This window comes from Brienomyrus brachyistius, chromosome 3 (assembly GCF_023856365.1).
Source record: "Brienomyrus brachyistius isolate T26 chromosome 3, BBRACH_0.4, whole genome shotgun sequence".
Lineage (NCBI taxonomy): Eukaryota > Metazoa > Chordata > Actinopteri > Osteoglossiformes > Mormyridae > Brienomyrus > Brienomyrus brachyistius.
The window spans coordinates 32,434,040-32,456,457 of record NC_064535.1 but is presented as its reverse complement, the minus strand read 5'-3'; the positions used below and the strand labels follow the sequence as shown (position 1 = coordinate 32,456,457).

The following is a 22,418-nucleotide window of genomic DNA, read 5'->3' as shown; positions in this document are numbered from 1 at the left end:
TTTGTGTTTGAGGACTGCCCTCTGCTGGACAACTCCCAAATGTTTGGGTGTGTATGCGCTGTCATGTCTAAATTACATTGTGGAGACCAATGTGATAAAATCCTGTTATTTTAACCATGTAGTGTCATTTTTTTTCGGTTCCCACAAGGGCAACTAATTTTATAAATATGCAATCTGAGAAGTGAAAATGCCAAGTCTTGTATTTTGTTACTTATGGTAAAGGTTGGGGCTGGGTAGAGGTTAAGGTTGTCATAGTTGGGAATAGGGTTTTGCTGATAGGAATCAGTGGATACTCCCTACGAAGGTATGATACCTAATTTGTGTCTATGTGTATGAGACTGGATTGTAACCAAGTCAAATCAGAGTTTCCTAGAAATAGGCCCTATTCTACAACTTGGACACTGAAGGGCTTTTGATTCATCCTTTCAAACTGAAATAATGCAGAGTATCTTCCCATACAAGTGTTCTCCTCGTTGTTACTAAAGGTACCGTAAAATCAATAATACCACAACACATGGAGTTACTTAAGGTTTAAATAAAGCTGGGTCAGGTACAGTGATATGGCAGCTTTATTTAAGAAAGGTCACTTTAGGGGAACAAAGCCATACAGGTCATATTAACGGCAGGGTTAATAGTATGCTCCTTAGCAATTTAACAACCTGGCCAAAAGTTAAAGATACTGGGGACCACTGGAGCGTCTCCAGCCTTCATCTGCAAGAGAATGTTCAGAGCACCAAGGGTGAGGACAATGACCTCAGACTCACTTAATGCCCTAGTTACTGAAGCTATTCATCTTGGAATTAAATTCTGACAAGCTTTAAAATACAATTAAATGAAACTTAAAAAAAAAAAACTGCAAAAGGTCTGTGTGAACACGAGCAGCCTGTTCCCCTTATGAGATTCCCCTGGGGACAGCACACACAACCCTGTACAACAGCACACAAAGTCCAGAGCCCACAGAATATCCCCTTGCAGCTGTGCAGTCTCAGTTCAGCCAGGTGGTGTTGAGCTGCGTCTGGTTTTTGATACTCGTGTCCATCTTCAGCACCTCCCTGATGGCCATGGTGGCGTAGGTTGAGGACGGAAGGGAGAACTCCATACGGAGGGCCCTGTACTTCCCTTCTGCAGCAGAACCACAAATATCTCAGAACTCAAACCCATGAATAGGCAGATTGTTTATGGAGGGGTAACACATTGCGCAGTGGGTACTCATGTGAATAGTGGTGTAAATTATAAGTACTCATGTGAACATCACAGGGTGACCTTGGAGCTGACCTTTGGGGAACACAGGGGGAGGTTTGCCCTCCAGCTTCTCCACATCTGTATGCACCAGCGGGATTCTGGGGTCGTCGTAATGACTCACCTCCCTGTAAGGGTGGGACAGGGTGGAAACACAGCACTTTACTGTTAATGGTGGATAAGAGCTCACTGGGCAGACTGACAAATTCTTCTTCCGCCTCCCCTTTCTCTTGCTATGTGGAGGACTAGAGGTCAAGAAAAACTGAAAGAGCCATGAAAGCCCTTTGAAGGAGACTAAAAGACATTCTCCAGCTCAAACTCACCGATTACTGGAATCATACAGGTTTCAGTACCATGCTGATTCATGAATATTAACTGATTTATATGTGCTGAATTACATGTAAGATTTGAGGTTAAGTGAAATCAATCACTTCACTGAAAGGTCTGCAACTTAATATTGATGCAGACTGTCTAAACTGAAACTAAAGTGCCTTTTTTGCCAGTGATAGCTCACCACTGCTGAACGTTGGCTTGTGACATCAAACACTGGAATTTGTCTAGGATAATAGTTGGCCTACATGGAAACCTCAACTCAAGCCATTTCTGACTCACAAATGTTTCAGATTAATAGTTCCTACACTGTGACTATAGGCCCACATCAGGGTGATTTTATGCTTGAGTAGATTTTAAAAGTTTCTATACATTGGTAAGAGGTGCCTGATGATAGGACGTGTTGAGAAAATTTACATAACCTTAATAACACTTACAAATCTAAATAACTGCAGCAAGTACCAGATGCCAATTTAGAGATAACACCCTATTGGCAGAATGCTGTCACTACAGCATTGATGGGCACTGACCAGCTGACATCCCGGGGTCGGATGAGGATGCGTCGGTAGGCCCCTGCTAGTGAGTAATCTCGGATCTTGTGCCTCATGTTGTTGATGTCCAGGTCATCAGAGGCCAGCATGTCTTTGTAGGCCTGACCAACTGCAGGAGGAAACACCCAACAAGTAGTGACAGGTAACGACATGTGAAGACTGAAGGCAGTGCCCTTAATTATGGGGTGCAACACTACAGAAGGGAATGGGGAACTCACTATGGTGTGTGGGGTAAATGACATCAAACCCAGGCAGGGGCATCACCACGTCATGGATGGTGTGTTTCTCAGCTTCTTCTTCAGATAGGACATGTGCTGTCCCTGAGAGGAGACATGGCAGGGCTGTTAGTGTGGTTTGGGTATGACCATACCCTCCCTTCAATTATGAAAGCTCCTCATGAAGATCCAGTTGGGACTTATCAGCAACGTACTACAGAGCAGTGTTTCCCAACCCGGTCCTTGGGTAACTCCACAGAGTCCACATTTTTGCTCCCTCCCACATCCCAGAAAAAATATGTGGACTGTGGCAGGGAGTTGATAGGGACCAAAAATGTAGATTGCCTGGAAATCCCTGAAAACTGTGTTTGGAAACACTTCTAGAGAGCCTAGGGAGTCAGTTTGACTACCCAAGGAGCCACCTAGGATAGAACTTTGGTTACCACATGCCCATTCTCATAATGAACCCAAATCAATGACACCCATGCTCAGTCACAGTGTACAGTATAGCCTAGGTTTTCAATTCCTCTACAGTATCAATCTGCACTTCTTTATCAATCCTTGAATGCAAATGATTGGGACCTCCAAATAGGGCCATCATTCGGCTCACCTCCTCTGAGCACCAGATCTCCCTTCACAGCCTTCTGGCCGAAGTCCTGCACGCGCCGGCTCACCATCGTGTTCCATACATAGCTCTGGTAGCTGTGGATGTACATCAGCCGGTTGTTGCGAGGGATCTGAGACAGGGTCATAAGCAGAGGCCTGACTGACATGCTACACTTGCATACCACAGTTTTAGATTAGATTAGATTCGATTCGATTCAACTTTATTGTCATTACACAAGTATAAATGCAGGGCAACGAAATACAGTTTAGCATCTAAATCAGAAGTGCAGAGAGTAGCAAGCGCAATAAGTGCAGTATGTACAATTTGTACGCTTAAGAGTATATACAATTTAGAGTATATACAGAGGTGGGAATAGTTATGTACAGATGTACAGATTATGTACAAATAAGTAAAGCAGATAAGGGCAGTGAAAGTGATGGGGATAAATTAGCATTAATCATATACAGATAAGCTTGGTAGGTATACAGATATTCTATATTGCTATACAGAAGGACAAATATACAGACGTACTATAGACGAGTAAACAGATGTGCCACATATATCTAGATGTACAGATGTGTAGCAAACAGTTTCACCCTTGCGGTGACACACTCAATGCTGTCCATGACACTGGATATTTTTATGATCGTTATTGCTCAACAAACCTTCATGAGCGTGAAAGGGTTCAGAATTCCTCTGGAAGCTATTTCAGCTGAACACCTCCATAAATACAATGGTGGTTTCTTTCCAGGGCCTCAAATCAGGCACCTTTAATCCAGATCAGATACATCATCTTGCATGAGTTAACGCTGGTGAATTTCATCTGAGATAAGTTGGTTTTTCCAAGCGCAACTGTGTAGTAGATTAGTCTAGCTGGATCCATTCATCTGAGATGACTGCACAAGCCCGCACCGCTTGAAAAGCCCATATATATCGAGTCTAGAAAACTTGATCGGCAAGCCTCTCATTGACTTCCACAAAATGTCAAAAAACAGAGCAATTTTTCACGCAATTTGAGAGGGACCTTTCATTAGAGGGGTATGACGAATTCAAATATTTAATATGTACTAAAGGAAACGCATCAAACGGCCCAAACCAGAAAAGACGGCCGGCAAAAAGTGTCCGACAAATTAAATGTGTAAGTAGTTTTTAGGTATTGTATTTATCACTTGAATATAGTATTACATTTCCAATGTTTCATTATTATTTTGTCATAATTACAGATTAAATACAAGCACAATCATGCAGGACATGGGAACAACTTAAAGTGAAGTACAAACACGACATTTCATTCATATATATATATATTGTGTCCAAGAAAAACTATTGCGAATTGCCTGATGTGTTTTCGCATCACCTACAGTATACAAAAGAGTGCTGAATGCAAAATATCTCAAGGAAATGCACACTGTTTGTGTGGCTGTGAGAGCCCAACTTCGTCTAGTTGGGCCACTGTATGGAGCTAATGAATCTTTAAGATATAATATTCCATCTCGGCTAAAGAGGTATCTTTTGAAAAGAATATCATGCAGCAACAATAAAGGATCTTGCCGATCGCGCAAAACCCTCTCAATTTGAAATTCCCTTCTTATTATCTGTGCACTGTTTGCAATTGATCGCTCATCCACGAATGGCGAGGCCATGACTGAACGGATTTCCTTGCACAGACACTGATTAAATGTGTGAGCTGATCCTTGTTTACGTAGAACAAACCTGCCTGGAGCAGGTTTGAGAATTCGGATGTGCTGCCATGACAACACATCCAACAAGAGTTTTGAAAAACCTACAGATCCAGGATCATGCCAAATCGTCAACAATTACATCTGGCTAAATGAGTAATCCACGTATGGAAAATACTGTTTTAAACACTATGTTCCAGAGCCAGAAACCAGCTCTGGGTCCTAGGGTTCATTTCCATAACAACAGGACTGTTCTCTTGTGTGGTTAAGAGCAGCTTTCAGATATCAGTCCTCACCAGTCCAAAGGCCGTGACAATGTTCTTCTTGCCATACTTGGCCAAGCCCCGCAACAGCTGGCCCTCCACGCAGCGCTTCACAGGCAGCTTCTTCAGCGCCTCCTCCGGGTCCTGCGACCTCGCCCACTCCTCCCGGCAGCGCACCAGGTAGCCCTTTTCCGCTGGCGGGGGGAGGGCATGGATAAAACCTCTACATTCCTCACAAATGCCTGCCCCTTTCCCTACGTCGACAAGAAGGGTGTGACAAACTACCCATCCGAGGCCAGTCACCATCGCCGCAAGCGGCATACCTCCAGGACGTGGCTTCAGGATCAGATCCATCACTTCTGTCCAGTTGTTCTGCAAGATGGCCCTGGTTGAGAGACAAAGAAAAAAAGAGTCATGTGCCCATCAACCTGGGTCCCACCCCTGCATCAGCAGACCACGATGGGCCCCAGCTTACCTGCCCACCTGGTAGGTGGGGACAGCGGTGGTGCCAAAACGCTGCATACCGTAGTAGTTAATGAAGCCAGTATTCCTGAGAGAGGTCATGGCTTGTAGCACCTGCTCATCTGTCCCTGAGATGTTCCTGGGAAAACAATGATTACAGAGAGTCCCGCATTAGTTGGGGAGCCACCGTTGGGGCCTCCGGGGAAGGGTGGTATGGAGCCTCTTCAGCCTGCATCCCGCACACTGACCTGATCACCACGGTGAAGTGGTTGCCCTGCAGCTCCCCCAGTTTCAGAGGGTGCTTCTTGTAGGAGAAGTTGCCCAGCTTGAAGTTAATCAGGCACTTGTTGAGGTGGGCGATCCGTTCAGCACTGATCCTAAAAAGGCAGATGCCGCAAGATGGCCAACTTGCTCTTGCACACTCAGACACGAACGTGAATGTGAAGGAAGGACTCACCTGAGAACGGCAATCTCCTGAACAGTTATGGCTCTCTTATCCTTGGTGCCCATGTAGGAGAACACATTTGGTCTAACTCTGTGGGGAAAAAACAGCATGTTATTTGCATACCCTATCAGTGATTGGATACTTTTGATAATTAGGGTGCCGAGGTCTCAAACCTGAGGAACTTTGAGAGCACATTGATGGCATCCATGGTGTCCTTGTTCTCCTTGTATAGCACACAGTGACAGAAACTGCCCCGGCTCTTGGGCCATGAGTGTTTCCTAGGGGCTTCCAGGGGTTGGGGGCAAGGGCAGAAAGGGGCAGAGCAGACAGGGTGTTGAGCTGCCAGGGTGCCAGGGAACAAGGAACCAGCCCATCATCACACTCTGCCCAGGCAATAACATCTACATCTCACCTGGTACTGACGTGAAATTCATGACATGCACTGCAATACAAAGGCAGTCTGACCACTGCCTATCAGCAAAAACTGCCTATGGCTAACACCTCTCACTGCAGGGTGCATACAGGTCGACATGAATGGAGAAGAAGAAAAAAAAAAAAAAAACCTTGGAAGAAACTCAGCTTCCTCGCTTGTATGTAAGCCAGGATCATGTGATCAGCTTAAAGTTCATCCTAAATGACAAACACCTGAAAGTCACCTTTCGTCCTTGTTGAGAAGCGGAAAAAAAAACACTGGGTAAACAATTAGGAAGGAAACAGAGTGTCCGTTTCTCCAACCCCTGGAAATTAAGTCAACTAGCAAGTTCCATTTGGGGATGTGAACAGGAGCAAGAAAAAGGCATGTAAAGCGTACCAAAACAGAAGCGGGAGAAATCAACCCACTTAATGCTCAAGGTCAGAGAGACACCAAAAATAAAGGTGTCCCAACACTACTTCCCTAGTTCTCTCTTTACCTTTGGGTGCAGAGTGGATGCGACGCACTTACCTGCCGCGGTTCTGACCGCTGTCCGCACAGAAGAGCAAGGAAGGGGAAGGGGGGAGGGACAAGAAAAGTATTACTAAAGATGATCAGAGGCCTAGAGGCGGGAGGCGGGGCGGATCGGTCCGCATGCAGGGCATGGGGTGGTTGGCAGGAGCCAAGCTTTCCCGTGCTGCCCTTAGGCAAAGAAAATCCCTAGAGTCCATGTTTCTCTGAAGGAGCTCCTCTATATCCATCTATGGTTGGCACAGGAAACCGGAGAGAAACTGCTGATCCCAGCAACTCGGCAAGGGGGGGATAGAATTTGACATCTGAACAACAGGTTCCGGGAAAATGAGCGCTTGAACACTGGGGGAATCACTGCTGATTTTCGGTATAGCACAAAAAGCTCGGTGAAACATCAATGAGGCGATGCCCAACCCAAGAACAGCACATGCTGTTCCTAGTTTCCAGGGACATAAGGTCCAGAGTGAGATGACCGCTTGTGATCAAAAAAGATTGGCAATTCAAGTGCAGAGTGGCTGGTTCAGCATGTATGAAGACCAGTTAGATGACCAACCTTACGCTAGTTTGCCTGTGTAGTTCTCACTGATACTCTAGCCCAGTATTTCCCAACCCGGTTCTTGGGTCCCCCATATGGAATGTCTGGGGGTCCTCGAGGACCGGGTTGGAAAATACTGCTCTAGCAAGTGGTCTCAAGCAGCACAGCTGGAGCACGGACCAGACTAGTTCAGGGACCTCTCTTCCCAGCTGCATCAGACACCTCCGGCTCAACACAGCCTTCAGTCTGCAGAAAGGTTATGATCCAGATATGAGGAGTACCACGACCGGCCGCACTAGTGGAAGGGGAGTGGATTTAATCTGGATCTTCAACAGTGTCATGCAAACATCAGGCTTCCACATGCACTGAGCAGGCAGGGCAGGGCAGAAGAAAGCTGACCAGGGTCACATGCAGTGAGAAAGTGCAGCTTAACAGCGCAGGTCATGCAACATCAATTTGCCAACCATGACCTTAATGGTGTTGAAGACCATGCATCTGCGTTAGAGTTGAGTGACAGTACATAGAAATGACTAAAGTCGGATTAAAAATCAGCATTATTAATATATCAGGAAAAATCCAGATAAAATTCCAGAGGACTCATGGTCAAATCTCAGTTTCCTAGCTTTGATTAGGCACACCAAATGTTTACAGTAAAGGGCCAGTTTACCCCTAAACTGAAAAAGATATGTTTTAGATAGGCTTTAGTGCCATCTATCCCAGATTGGTTGTTCTGGGAGTTGCCTAGTTTTGAAGATATTGGCCGTAGTCAGGCTTCTCGCAAATATAATGGAACTGAACGGAATTCTTTCTGCTGTGTTTAAAGCGTCAAAAAGAAAACACTCTAGAAAAATTCAACAGCTCTGTCTCTTACAAGAAATCTTGACCCGGTTACTGAAGATAACCCACAGACTTCGTAGTGAGCAGTTTAATGTAGGAACTATTTTCTTCTACCGAACTCCACACACCAGTCATATTACTGCACAGAAGATACCGCCGAGGTGCATGTGCTCGTATGTTCGGAGAAAGTTATATGATTGGTGTGTGGAGTATAGTTCCTACACTAACCTGCTAACTATAAAGTATGTGAGTTAACTTCAGTATCTGGGTCATGATTTCTGGTAAGAGACATGGCTGTTGAATTTTCCCCCATCATTCCCACCTATTATATTAGAGAGAAGGCCAACTTTACTACAGCCAAGATCTCCAACACAAGGCAACTCCCAGCAGAACAACCTAGATGGATAGACAGCATAACAGTCCCTCTAAAACATTCATGTTTTTCCCAGTTTTCACGTGAACTGCCCCTTTAAGAGTAACGTGATTTGAGAGGTTCACCAGCCCTGCCTTCTACATTTCATTGCTGTATATCTGCTAGGTGCACCTGGTCTATGACACTACAATAATCTGATTTCATCCAGTTTGACATGCTACGCTTAATGGACATCCCCCTCCCCACTCCGAGATTGGCGGCGTGGTACCTGCGAGGGCTGTCTTTCCCGCGGCGTGGTAAGCGACAATGAACTTGCGTCCGTCTCTCTCCTCTGTCTTGGTCTCCAGGCCTGGGAACAGGGTTTTCACTGCTTTGTGGAGCTGGGTACGCCTCTCTTTCGTGTCCTCCATCACCTGTGCAGCCACAGAGGGAGGCTTACTGTAACCACAGTAACCAAGTCCACCAGGGCACAGCCACCACAGGCTATGATGACAGCACCAGGATGAGGGCTCTGGAGGCTAAGCTGGGAACACCATGACTGCACAGCTGTGTGCTGGAACACGGCACCGGGCCACACTCACCTCTATCAGCACGCTAGCCTCTTTGTTCTTGAAAAGCTGAAGCTCCTCTAGCTGTTTCTTCTGTTCTTCTGTAAGGACCTGGACCTGGACCTCTTCTGATTCTGTTTGGGGCACTTCCTGGATGGGGAGGGGGGAACCTGTTACTGCATCACCAACACACACTGTCCATACAAACCACTATATTAAAATGATTCATCTCCATTCTAGTCAACCATATTTCGTCAAAGATGCCAAAAGCTCTCAACAAATCCTTCACCCCAACCAGCTTACCTGCTCCTCAGCCGGGATCGTCAGGTCATTAAGCCGTACAACCATCCCATCTTTGTTAATCTCATGCACGACGAAGTCAGAGTACCTGAGTGTCCAATGGCACATACACATGGACACACGTCAATCATCGTGAGGTGGAAAAAAGAACTTCCTTCACACACACCAAGATAAAAACAAAAAGGTGACATCACTGACCTCTCCTTCAGGATCCCAGAGAAGCCTTCATGGTCACTGACAAATTTTAAGATTCCCACATCCTGTTCTGTCAGGCCGTGCTTCATCATGTCAGCAAACGTCTCCCCATCTCCCTCCTCCTCTTCCACTCCTTCCACCAACTCCTCTTCCTCATCTTCCTCCCTATCATTCTCCTCCAAATCCAAGGAAAGCTGTGAGCCACCCCCTCCGTTTTTTCCCTCCTTTCCCTGGATACGGGGTCTCTTGATGGGATGGGCCAGCTCCTCCTCTGGGCAGGCCCTCTTCTCCCCTCCAGGGCTGAGCACAGTAGGCTCTGATGTTTCCATGAACACAACTCTAGAAGGAATGGAGCAATGATGAGGAACAGAGAGAATGTCCTTCTGATGTTCTGCAAGTACCACACAGGAACAAGGTGCCATTTAAAGGAAAAGTGACTGACTGCTGTCTGGTAGTCAAGTGAATGCTGTACTATAGTAAGGATCCTTTGAGGTGCACCAAATAAATCTTCTACGGTTCGAAAGACTAACAGCCAGTGCATTACACTGTTTTACCAGCAGTAAAACTCAAATCCATGTCATATCAACTAGGATCTTACGATAATCATCTTAACTTAAACACACGCTTCTCAATGCATATTGCCGTTCTTTATTCCACGCAGGAGTTTAATGAAGCAAGTTATTTTAACACGGATATCACACAAGTCCAAGACCAGATCAAGACAATGGTCTACCTTGCGTTTTACCGAGGACTTAGTCATCCAGGGAAACGGCAAACCACATAAATGCGTTCATGGAGTGGCAATTTTGTGCATAGCTGACTATACCGGTGCCATCCCTGACTCCTACGGAATTACGGCAACGATCAGGAGGTAACTTCGCATAGCATTCGCGATGCCGTAGGTTAACTGTTTAGCTACCCACTCGCACTCTTAGGTTTACACGTTACCCTCAAAAGACAGCTCGCCGTTCTTTGTGGCTTGCACTAATTTCGGCTATGTTGTCAATGTATAAAAGTGACATACTGACAATAACTGGACTAACCATCTCATTAACATCTCACCTGCTCCTCAGTGCGAACTAACCAAACGTTTCCCAGGAAGCACGTGCGCCGCTCCTCCCGGAAGCAGTAACAAGTAAGAGGCCCGCCCATGCTTCCATCTCAATCGCTCTCATATCTGTCAGTCATCATACACGATCGTAAGATTAAATCTTAAATTAAATAGCTTTTCCTTTTTTCTTTTCTTTTTTTTTTTACAGTGTCAGAAGATATAAAAAGAGGTTTCATTATTTGTAGTAATTTCAGGATTAAAATCAGTTCTACATAATTATCTGCGTTAGAGGAACTATTATAATAATTAAATAAAATTTAACACTAGATGAGCAAAGGATCAAATCAATGTAATCGAGTCTAGGGTGCGCGACAACAGTGAATGACTAATAAACAGTACTCGAAAAAAAAAGTCTCGTTACAGAAATATTGGTGGATTGATTAATGAATTTATGAGACAGAGTGATCTTTGAATGTAATCCCATGTGCGGTGGGACTCGATTATTTTTCTAAAAAATAAATTGGAGCATAATTTGATTGGCTTGGGTTGGGGGGGGGGGGGGGGCTTGTGCTTCCAAACGAACCACTGCGTGTGTGTATGTTCGTATGTATATGCACTTCTTATCATGACCACTGTCATTAACTGCGATATTGCGAGATTATATGATGCTTTGCGTTTAAGATTAATAAATTATATTTCAAAGTATTCTGTAAGTAACTTTGTACTTTCTGAATACTGACGATTGCTGCATACTTCTTCGTCCTTTACTTCCGAAAAGGTCTTGCGAATGTGTCGCATGTGGGGCATATCCAGCTGTCTCCTTAAAGGGCTTGTTCACCTGTCTGGACGAGCTTCCCTCCTCACATGCAGATGCAAAGCGGTGTTGTCGCCTGTGAGCGGTTGCAGTCGGGGTCCGTGCTTTTGATATCACGCGCCCCCTAGTGGCCATAAGGCTTACAGATCCGGTGTGAGTGAGAGAGGAGAGAGAGATAGACCGGCTGGTGCCGAGCAGCTGCTGCCGTTCAGGGAAGGAAGATAACATGAGCTCCCGCAAAGGTACCCAGACTAATTTAAATACTTGAAAGATTATTTGCTGCAGACTATATTTCTTCCCTGTAAACACAGAGAGGAGAAGGCAAATTTTGTTGGTATTTGTGCGTTTTTGTATGGAAATGATGCTTCGGACCGGTATGTTTGATAAGCCAATGTAACATGTGAGTCTCATTATCTGTGTGTCTGTTGCGGATCTTTCTGCTGAATTATGATCATCTCCTTCGTAGTGATGGCCATCCAGGCCCGAAAGAGGAGGCCGAAAGGGAAAAAAGACAAGGCGCTCCATCATCGCAGGTAATCGGGCGAAGTCCCGGCAGACGCGTGTCTGTATGCGCGCTCCCTACATCACAGTGGTCCCTGCAACCCGCGGCGTTCCTGCTGACAGCATCGCTCCAAAAGACCCCATGAAGGATCGCGGGGTGGGAGGGTTTGCGGGTCGGCAGAACGTCCCTCATTTCTGTCGGTGCGGAGACCTAGGCTTCCGCTGGCGACGCTTCACTGTCCCCAAGGAAGTGGACTCCGCGATCCAGTTTCGTAATCTCAGTGCTTCATGCATGTCGAAAGCTCACTGGTAGGGAAATCCGCTGTTTGTGTTACAAACAGCTTTTCGCTTCCACACTGTGGTTATCTTACGGTTGTGCTTTTTTTTTAAAGTAAACAATGTTTGGCACATGCGACCGCGCTGCTCCTCAGTAGCGGCGCTAACGGTTATCGGCGGAGGTGGCCGCTTCCAAGTGTCACGCAAAAAGCCGGTTATCTAATGTACAGAAAAGCGTATTTGCGGGTTTTGGCCGTGCGATCGCCGAGGCTCCCTAACCTTCCAGGGGAAGACCGACTCGGCCCCCTGGGTTCGGTATTATGAGACCGCCGTCACGGCTTTTGCAGAGGCATTGCTCTAGGTGTGGGGCAGAACATACTGGAATCTTCCACGGTGATCAGGGGCTAACCCTAGTCCGCCAAGTAGTCCTTAGGACCTTGCTGGAATCGCTCCGTAGCTGGGACAAGTCGGTGATAAGATGCCGGTATGAACACGGACACTTTTTTTTATCTGGTGACATAAATAGTACTATTAACTTCTGCTGATTTTAGTGTGTGTAACACAATGACCGATTTCTTACATGCTGGACAACAACAGTGCAACTTAACATTAAAGATACTCCGAGGGGTCATTAGCTTAATCACAAATAGTACTGGAATGAATGTCTACTGTAGGGTTGTTTGCAAAGTGTAGTGTTGATTTAGATCACTAACATGTCTCTGCCTGTTGAATACTGCATATTTCTGCTACACTTAATACCCCTTCTGATTATAAGATGCCCCCAGGACAGATGTAACAGGGGAGTTACGATCAACCTCTGCCTCCACCATGTGTGTATGTCAAATAATGACATGCAGAGTCTGTTTTGGTCTGTGGGTGCAGCCCAGTGGACAATGCAACCGCCCAATTCAGGCTGGGCTGGCTTGGATGCGTGGGTGCGTTCTGAGGGAGCAGGCAGGGGGTAAATATTAACTATGCCTAAAAACACATTTAAAAATTTACAATGCATAATGCAGGTTTGGAGTTTTGGTAGAAGATTGTTATTTTGCCATGGATATGAGAATTAATTAAATGCAAGGAGGACTTAAATATTCATTCTGTTTTTTTTTCCCCCAATATGAGTCATACTAATACAATGCACTTTGAGCCTGAATCAGTCTTTGTGCGACACTGTTTTCTATGCTGACATTCCAGCTGCCTCTAGGGGATTCTGTGCGATAGGAGGTGGAGGGCTTTCTGACTTTGAAAAAAGACCCCTGAAAGAACACCCACCAGCACACAGTGCATGCTGAATAACACTGTTTCTAGAAATGAACATAGTGTAAATAGTAGGTATGGCTGGGAAAGGTGTGGTTATTGGGATGTGGGAGTGGTCTATATCTGAATGCACATGCAGGAAATGGGTGTGTTCCATACAAGGGTTGGGGGTGTGGCCTCTGCCCACATGTGAACAGTGTATGTGAAGATATGGTGGCCATGGGTTTAGCTGTAATATGGGTGAATAGTGAGGGGAGTGGCTGCGTGTAGAAATGGATTATGGGTGTGATCTCTATATAAATTAGGATAATATTTTGTATAGCTGGAGTCATAATGTTTTTTTGAGCTTAGTGACCTTTGCCTACTTCTGTACATTATATCACACATACACACACACACACATTGATTTATACACACACAAACACAAATATATATATATATATTTGTATTACATGTTACCACCAGCGCTTTCCATTAATTAACTTTATTCATAAACTAAATAAGGGGCGGCATGGTGGTGCAGTGGTTAGCACTGTTGCCTCACGCCTCTGGTACCCAGGTTCAAGTCTCCGCCTGGGTCACATTTGTGTGGAGTTTGCATGTTCTCCCCATGTCGTCGTGGGGTTTCCTCTGAGTACTCCGGTTTCCCCCCGCAGTCCAAAAACATGCTGAGGCTGTCTGGACTTACTAAATTGCCCATAGGAGTGCATGTGTGAGTGAATGGTGTGTGAGTGTGCCCTGTGATGGGCTGGCCCCCCATCCTGGGTTGTCCCCTGCCTCGTGCCCATTGCTTCCGGGATAGACTCCAGACCCCCCGTGACCCAGTAGGAAAAAGCGGTTTGGAAAATGGATGGATGGATGGATTAAATAAATAGATGACATATTGATTAGCCAAGCCTGGTATGCTAGTGGCTCAGCCAACAAATATATGGCTGTATTGCATGGTTATTGCAAATACTGGGGTCACTTTTGCAGGGGCTAAGCTAACACACTTTGACAGACATAAAATCCTAGTTTTATTCCATGAAGGTCACTTAAACAGACTTTTGAATAGTTCTGTATATAAACACTATAGAAGCATAATGCATTAATATGATTTGTAACTTTGTTGCATGATGGATTCAGTTCTTGCCCTGGATTAGATTTTGGATATTTTCCCCAATTTTTTGTGGGTCTCTGGGCTACGAGCGAAAAAAAATGAGAAAAGGAATGTGAAATAGTGATGGCAAAATGTTTATAGGTGCCCGTTTTTGTAATTGAATTGCCGAAATATAGAATAATCCACAGATAAAGTGGTGAATTATGGTTAAAACCATATCATACTGCAGCACACCAGTATGGTACCGTGACCCTATAGCGGCAGGGGCTATTAAAAACATGCCTTGATTTATTTGAAAGAGTATTTTATGAAGCAACAAATGATTTCCCAGATTTGTAGACTTCCAGTTATAAGTGAAAATCAAGAACTGGGCCATAGAAAATGGTTTCAGGGAGCTTTTCAAAACTTTTACAATTTTCTAGCCATTCTCAAATAAATGCACTTTAGCTTCAGCTGTTTTCTGACATAAAGTAAGGATTTTGAGGTAAAATTAGGTCAAGTCATTCTGTCTGATCGTAAGACTGGAATGCTATTTCTCTGTGTAATATGGATAATTCATGCATAAGTAGTTTGTGTAGTTGGCCAACTGTTTGTTTTGTATATATCTTAAATGAATCACACTTTTAAAAGTATATATAAAAAGTAACAATCTAATCTTCTGTTAAACATACAAGTCAGCACATACTCAGTATCAACTATGCTCAGATATATAATTGTTATTTTATTAATTTACCTTTTTATTAAATTAAATAAACGATGTAATGGTTAGGGTTGTTGGGGAGTCTAGAGCTAATCCCAGCCAGCCCTGGCATGCCAGGCCATTACAGCGCACATACTGTCACACACAGTTTAGAGACTCCACAGCCTAACTGCATGTCCTTGGACTACGGGAGGAATCCACCTAGCACAAGGAGAACATACAAACACACACATAAAGCATGGCTAGGATTTGAACCCACAACTTTGGAGGTGTGAAGCAACAGCAAAACTTAAACCCTGGCCTCACTGCATCTGACCTATGGCCACTCAAGTACACCTCAAAGGTCACTCTTCCCAAATCTGACTAGCTGACCCTGTTTCACTGTAACGTGGTAATCAAACCAATCAGGGACATCTGGGTTTCGTTACCTTGGGTGTCTGTAGGCAGAGGGGTTTGTGTGATCCATCATAAAGGTGGAGCTGGGCGATATGACCAAAAATCTTCTCACTATAAAAATGTTTCTATCAGTCAATATCGATAATTATCACAATAAATGTCAAATCATTTTTTCTTTCCAGTTTAAAGGCTGATTTTTACTCCTGCATTAATGTTGAAGAAACCCGATGGTTAATTGTAATTCAAAACTATTCTTTATCGTCAGAACGTGACAAACACTTGCGAAACAGTAGCGGTGCCCAATATGACGTGTTCGGAGCCATTTGCTCTGCATGGTTTCTGACCCCATTAGATGCTGCTCTCTGTTTAAAAAAGGGCTCAAATCATGCCCAGACGGAAACCAGACGCACCATGTGGGCTCAAAAAATATTGCAAGTGGTTCATGAAGCGTCGTATTGGCCATAGCTACCAAACAGCATTTCACACCTGAAGACAAACTGTTCATTTTAGTCAGCGTGGAAAAAACGTCTGTGCTGGCATTCTTTATTTATTTATCTTTATTTTCTGTGGATTATTACTGTTGGGATTTCTCATGGGCTGAATTTTACTGTGGACTTTCCTTTTGGATCTCGCTGGATTAACCCTATTGAATGGGTTGCTTTGGACTTACCTGCTCTCCCGGTGAGTTGCTGTGTTGTTTCGATGGTTTTGTCTGTTGTCTGCCTGCTATTGTATTCTCTTATTTGTTCAATAAATCCCCCGTTTTCGTGGCTGTGTTTATGCTTGTGCTGCCTTGCTGATCGTGATAAGTAGTCACAGAGAAAGTGATGCCATTTTGTGATGCAGCGTGTGGCTGGCAATACGTTTGATCTTAAATTATATCAAACTTTTATGGAGTATTTGTCCTATTGATATCAAGGAACATTGTATCGTGCTAATTATCATTATCGGGGAAAGATGGTGGCGCAGGAGGTAGTGCTATCGTTCGGCAACCGAAGGGTTGCAGGTTCAAGCCCTGGTTCCTCCTGACCCCGTCAAAGTGTCCTTGAGCAAGACACTGAACCCCGAATTGCTCCTGGTGAGCAGGTTGGCACCTTGCATGGCAGCCTCCACCACTGGTGTGTGAATGAGTGTGTGAATGGGAGGCATAAAATATGAAGCGCTTTGAGTACTCGTAGGAGTAGAAAAGCGCTATATAAATGCAGTCCATTTACCATCGTTTGATCACCCAGCCCTACATGAATGTGCTTTGGTGGTTCCGCTAATTGGTGCCATTTGCTTGTTATAAATCTTCAAAACAAAATTTCATTTTTTCATCATTTTCAACACTGAATCTAATAACACATATATTCAGCAATTCAAAATGTGCACTGGTCAACCTCAGGTAACTTTATTTCACTTTTTAAAGTTTTTTAAATGGAAGATGGTTACATTTTTTTAAATCCTGTTACCAAACCCTCACGCATCTGCTTAAATATCTTTGTAGGTGCTAAAATATATATGTATGTTAAAAAATCACTATAAATGCATGCAAGTTGTACAGAACAGAAAGTAACAGGACTGGGTTATATCACAAAATTGGCAAATTCATGAGCCAAAGCCACATGTCATCAAACCTAATAGATGTTAACATTGAGTACTTTCACGTAACTTTAAATTAAATCTCAGAAATAATTTGCGTAACGGGGCGGAACATCGAGTTTCACCGCCTATCATCAAAAATACAATAAAGAAAGTGAGAGAACTTACTTTTGGTTTCCCTGTGGTCATCAGGTGACTGAGATGATGCGATTTCCAGCTGAACATGCCATTTGTGGCATAAATGTATTATGGTAACAGAACTGAGTGAAAACCTGGGGACACGACTAAAATGTGTATTTTCATTGGCATATTACTTATTTAATGTAATGAAAATGTATTTAAAGCATAAATGGAAAATACTGTCACACAATCGGGCAACGATTAGTCGATGACGTCGACGCTGAAAATGCATCAATATTTAAAAAAATATTTTAAAGAAATTCCCTTTATGATTTGTAAAACGCTGCATTATATCAAACGAATCTTTAATGAATCCCTTATGGGAGTAAGTTAAATTACTACCAAAGAAAAAGATGGTTTGCACATCGTAGAAAGTTCGATGATTTACTACAGTCGCACTAGGACTAAGCACGAGCTCCTGAAGAAAAAACACACAGGCGCTATTCTGGATGACCGCCTTAGTAGGCAAAACCACCGAAACTGTAGTCTGTTCGTGTTTATTAAATTACCATTAGTACGGAGAGCTTTTTTGTCCTTGTAGGGGCTAAACACACTCATTATTAAAGCCATAAACCTGCCTGCCTGCTGCCTAAGAATTTCCATCGAATACATGTTTGAGAAAATGTTTAGGCTTATATCTGGGTATATTCCACGTTGATTGACGGTCCCAGTGGGTTAATTAGTTCGTGCCCGCTGTACTTGTTGCGACCCTGGATTGCCAATTTTGTCTGGCGTGAGATTTTAAATTCGTGATAAGTCTACACACGCATATAAATATGTAACAGTTTTATTACTTTAAAAGTCTGTATGGTTTGCACACTACCCCAAAGCTTTCGATGTGGCTAATTTCAGATTTATAATGGAACAACAGATATACCTTAAGATTCCTTGCGTGAGCGTGAGTGTCTGAAAGTGTGTGTCAAGCCAGACGTCTGAGAGTCTACAACCCTGCAGACCTGTTATCGTAAACTGAAACGAAAACGGACACTAAAGAAAATAATTAGTGAAATGAAATAAAAATGAAAACGACATTTAGCAAAAAAAGTATCGGACTGCACAAAGTGCCGGCACTCACCAACGTCTTTTACCTTGTTTAACCACAATATCTCCTGTTTTGCGGCTGTTGAGCCGTCCCTTTCTTTTACTGCTATTTTCGCTTCTATACCTAAACACTTGCATGTGGCGTGCTCCGGTAAACGAATTCATTAAGCATTAGGGTACGCATACCATTAATATTTTAGTCATACTACTAATATCGGATTGTGAGCGAACATAATGTCCATATAGTTCCGAAAAGTCGGCGTCCATTATCAAAAGTCCTGCAGTGACATACAGTATGTTGTTGTCAAAATAAAATAAATTAAATGGTCAGTTTAATTTTTGTGGAGGAAAATCAGTCATTTAGATTAATCGACCAATCGGTAAATAGTCGTTAGATTAATCAACCGAAAAACAGTTGTTAGCGACACCCCTAAACACAAGAATACACAAAAATATCGATTTTTTTAAACAAGGTTTTTCATCATTATATTTCATGGAGAGGCGAGTAGTGAGTCGGGACAGGTGACTCACTCATTAGTGAGTAGGGACAGGTGACATACTTCATTTTTTCAGTGTTCTAGGTAGGTTTCATTGCTGCTTTACATGTATGTTAAATTTGCAATGAGGACATTTGCTGGATAATGACATGCATTATAAAGCTACATATATAATGTCCTGGGGACAGAAATGCACTGATTTGGTGGAATGGCCTGCATACACGGAGTCACATGCAGAGTGAAGGTAAGAGTAGCACAGCAGCATGACATATTTACTTTACTGTTTGCTTGTGGTACATTGCCTGCTGTATTATAACCTGACTCCATTTTAATATTAGTTCTGAAGTACTTAAGTAAATAGAAACTGTGTGTGTGCGTGTGTCTGCATCTGTGTTTTCCAGTTATACATTAGAGTGTGGGGACCAAATATCCCCAGAATGTGATAAAAACTTGTTTTTTTTTATATTGTGGGGACCATTTTTTTGGTCCCCACAAAGGGAAATTCAATTTAATAATAATTAAAAAAAAAATGTGACTGCAATCAAAAAACTAAAACATGCCCAAAGACTTGTATTTTGTTTGGTTACTTATGTTTAAGGTTAGGGGTGGGTAGGGGTTAATACTTCATGTCAGCTCTACTTTTCAGGCAATACCCAAGACCTCCAGTCCAAATACACCCACGTGACTAAGTATTCATATAACAGTTAATCACAGCACAGAGTCAACAGTCCAACGTGAACCTGAACCCAATGCGACTGATTCTGCAGTAACACTCTAAAATGAAAGCAGGTTCCCATGACATCCTGAGAGCTTGGTATGGCAGGTGGTGTATTGGTTATGGACATCGACTGGCAGATGCTGGTTCAAGTCCCCTTTTTGTACGTTGTCCCATACTAAGGTCCCTGGTTCAAATCCCATGTTCCAGGGAAAGTTCTGGTTCTGTAAAATTGAAAAATGAATTTTCTGCTGAAAAACATGGAGGCATTTAAATTAAATACCCCATGAAGACATTGACTTAAGGGCTTTGAAAATGGGTTTAGCACATTATGTATGTAGTGTGAGGTTTTCTATGGCTCACCAAGTGTCACACATTTATGCAACAAACATAAAATGTAACAGACCCTGTGGAGTAGGTTCTACTTTTGGCATGCAATACAAATGCAAGGACATACAGCCATACATGCAGCCTGTTCCAAACTTCACCCATCAGATTTAGCCAGATAGACCAGCCTGACCCAAACACGTTCCACCCAGTTCCAAAACTCCGCCCTCCAGAACTTGTCAGATAGAACACCCTGTACCAAACAGATTCTGCCCTGTTCCAAAACTCCATTCACCAAATTTAGTCAAATGAAATTACAAAAATCAATAGAACATGATGTCACACTTCTTGCCTTGTTGGTATTGCCTAGATGAACTGTTATACAAATATAATAATAAACAGAAAAACATCAACATTTTCAAAAATTTGACTGGGAAAGCTCATGCAGGCCATTCGTAATGTGTTATGTGCAGCTCAAACCCTTTCCTGTACAGAGTTTAGGTCAGGGACAATCATAGCCTGAGGAGCTGGGCACGGTAGCGTTAGCCTGCATTGCCCTGCTCTAGATTCATTTAAGCCTGAAGTCGCACTAGCCTCATGGATGCTTCAGGCTCCAAGTGTATAGCACAGGTGGGTCGGGCCTTAACCATACAGGGCTCGTCAATCAACAGCTGAATCACACTTTTTGAACAAAGAAATGGGAGTAAAACTGGTGTGAGGTTATGACTGTGCCTGTGATAGGAAGGTCGTTAGTTCAAATCTCATAACTGGCAGAGTGATTCTGATTGAGCAAGACCTTTAACACTAGTTCCTTCAGGGATACTGGTTGATCCTCACTTTATACATTATATTATCCACGATGGGTTCCTGCAACTACTACTGACAAAATACTACCGAAGCATACAGATGAGGATTTTTCCTACAGTAGACAGAAGAGGGCAGCACTAGTTTACTCTGAGCTGTTTCTTTCAACAATTTGCATCATTTTACTGCTTGAGCCTTTGACTGTATCATGGACTCTGGCAGGAGCTGCTATGTCTGCTCAGTGTATGGCCCTTCAGTTCACGTCTCTTTATTAAGGGCCAAAGGCAAGTACAGTTGTATTGAAGTAAATATATGATAAATCTGTAGTGAGATGAGCGTTTTGATATCACATCTATATCTATCCTTTGAATCCTTGGTAATGTTCCTTGACAAAGATTGATTTAACACTATGGAGTGTTTCCATTTGCAGAAGTAGTTGAGCATCCTCTGTAATCTTCATCGGGAATGATGGCGAGGTTACATGGAACATGGGTAATCTTTTATTTTCTGTGACCAGTGAAGCCATAGATAAAACAGACAAGAAAGAATTTTGGATTTAGATAGGCAGACATATTTTAAAGATACCAGGCAGAATATTCTGGAAATTCATGGTTGGAATTGTTTATTAGGCCACTGTCAGTCACAGCTGATATGTTATGAAAACATGATTTGTAATACGCACACATTAATTTTTGCTTTTTTCATGGCTGAAATGGGATTCATTTCAAGTGAATGTTTTTGATGTGTTATCCTCCTCACTTGTACTTGCTTTGAACGAAAGTGTGTGCGAAACAGACAAACCTCGAAATGAGTTTAAATTGAATTATGGGAGAAAGTTTATTGGCCATAAAGCTTCACTTTAATTTGTGTTCTGCTGTCCAGCATAGGATCTGTCAGACTCCTTGTAATGCACTGCCCACCTTCACATCAACTGTTACCTGCCAATAGTTCATTACAGATAAATAGACAGACAGACAGATACATACATACATACTTTATGGTCCCCATAGAGAAGTTTGACTTGGACTCCACAAAGCTGGACCCACATTTATTCCTACATTCCTACATTTATTACAAAAAAAAAAGAAAAAAGAAATAGCAATACCCATTACTACGTCTGCTAGTTTAGGCTACTGTTCCGAATACTGACAGTTATAGGAAAGAAGAGTTCTTAGAGTTCAGTTTGCAGCGATGGACTCTATATCTTCTGCCTGGCGGTAACAGCTCATACTGGGAGTATAGAATATGGGACGGATCACTGAGGATTCTCTACCTGTTTGAGTACACATTGTTCAAAAATAGACTGAAGATTATATTGATACTTCTGAGCAAGGATCTTCCTAGCAGTCTGTACCACATGCATTAATTTTGATTTTAATACAGCAGGAAGATTCCCAAACTATGCAGTCATTCTGTATCTAAGTACACTCTCTAAGACAGCGTGATAAAACAGAAACATTTTTTTTTGTTCAACTCCATACAGGCGTAATTTAAGTACTGTAAGAAATACATTCTCTGAAGGAAATGAGAACATACCCAGTCAACATGAACATTCCAAGTCAAAGTGCTATTGATATGGACACCAATATATTAGGACTGAACTTTTGTGGTTGGCTGGTTATGTATAACCATTGTACTATGATCGCCCACTTCCTTA

General features: G+C 43.1%; 2 protein-coding genes across 9 annotated transcripts in view; one reads left to right on the top strand and one right to left on the bottom strand.

Moving 5' to 3' along the window:
- Positions 1–551: 551 nt before the first annotated feature.
- Positions 552–10,664, bottom strand: pus7 (pseudouridine synthase 7). 4 transcript variants are annotated; one of them, XM_049008980.1, is made up of 17 exons: positions 10,585–10,664; positions 9,526–9,861; positions 9,331–9,415; positions 9,061–9,177; positions 8,748–8,892; positions 6,735–6,752; positions 5,965–6,076; positions 5,804–5,881; positions 5,595–5,723; positions 5,360–5,485; positions 5,208–5,269; positions 4,918–5,078; positions 2,946–3,072; positions 2,339–2,440; positions 2,100–2,229; positions 1,276–1,367; positions 552–1,122 (listed from the first exon to the last, which is right to left on the bottom strand). In XM_049008980.1, exons 2-17 carry the CDS (start codon positions 9,849–9,851, stop codon positions 986–988), a joined length of 1,947 nt encoding a protein of 648 aa, XP_048864937.1. In that variant the 5' UTR covers positions 9,852–9,861; positions 10,585–10,664; the 3' UTR covers positions 552–985. The 4 variants fall into 4 exon arrangements, with proteins under 4 accessions (XP_048864937.1, XP_048864938.1, XP_048864936.1 ...); XM_049008981.1 differs by having other exon boundaries at positions 10,566–10,628; XM_049008979.1 differs by lacking the exon at positions 10,585–10,664 and adding an exon at positions 10,256–10,531.
- Positions 10,665–11,520: 856 nt separating this feature from the next.
- Positions 11,521–22,418, top strand: part of LOC125738425 (SRSF protein kinase 2-like) — a 35,642-nt gene continuing 24,744 nt past the window's right edge. For 3 of the 5 annotated variants that reach the window (XR_007396835.1, XR_007396834.1, XM_049007339.1), the window contains exons 1-2: positions 11,648–11,761; positions 11,854–11,920. Coding sequence is in view for 2 of the 5 variants with exons in the window: in XM_049007339.1 (XP_048863296.1) it covers positions 11,740–11,761; positions 11,854–11,920 (89 nt within the window). In the remaining 3 variants the exon portion in view is untranslated. The other 2 variants (XM_049007340.1, XR_007396833.1) reach the window with 2 other exon arrangements.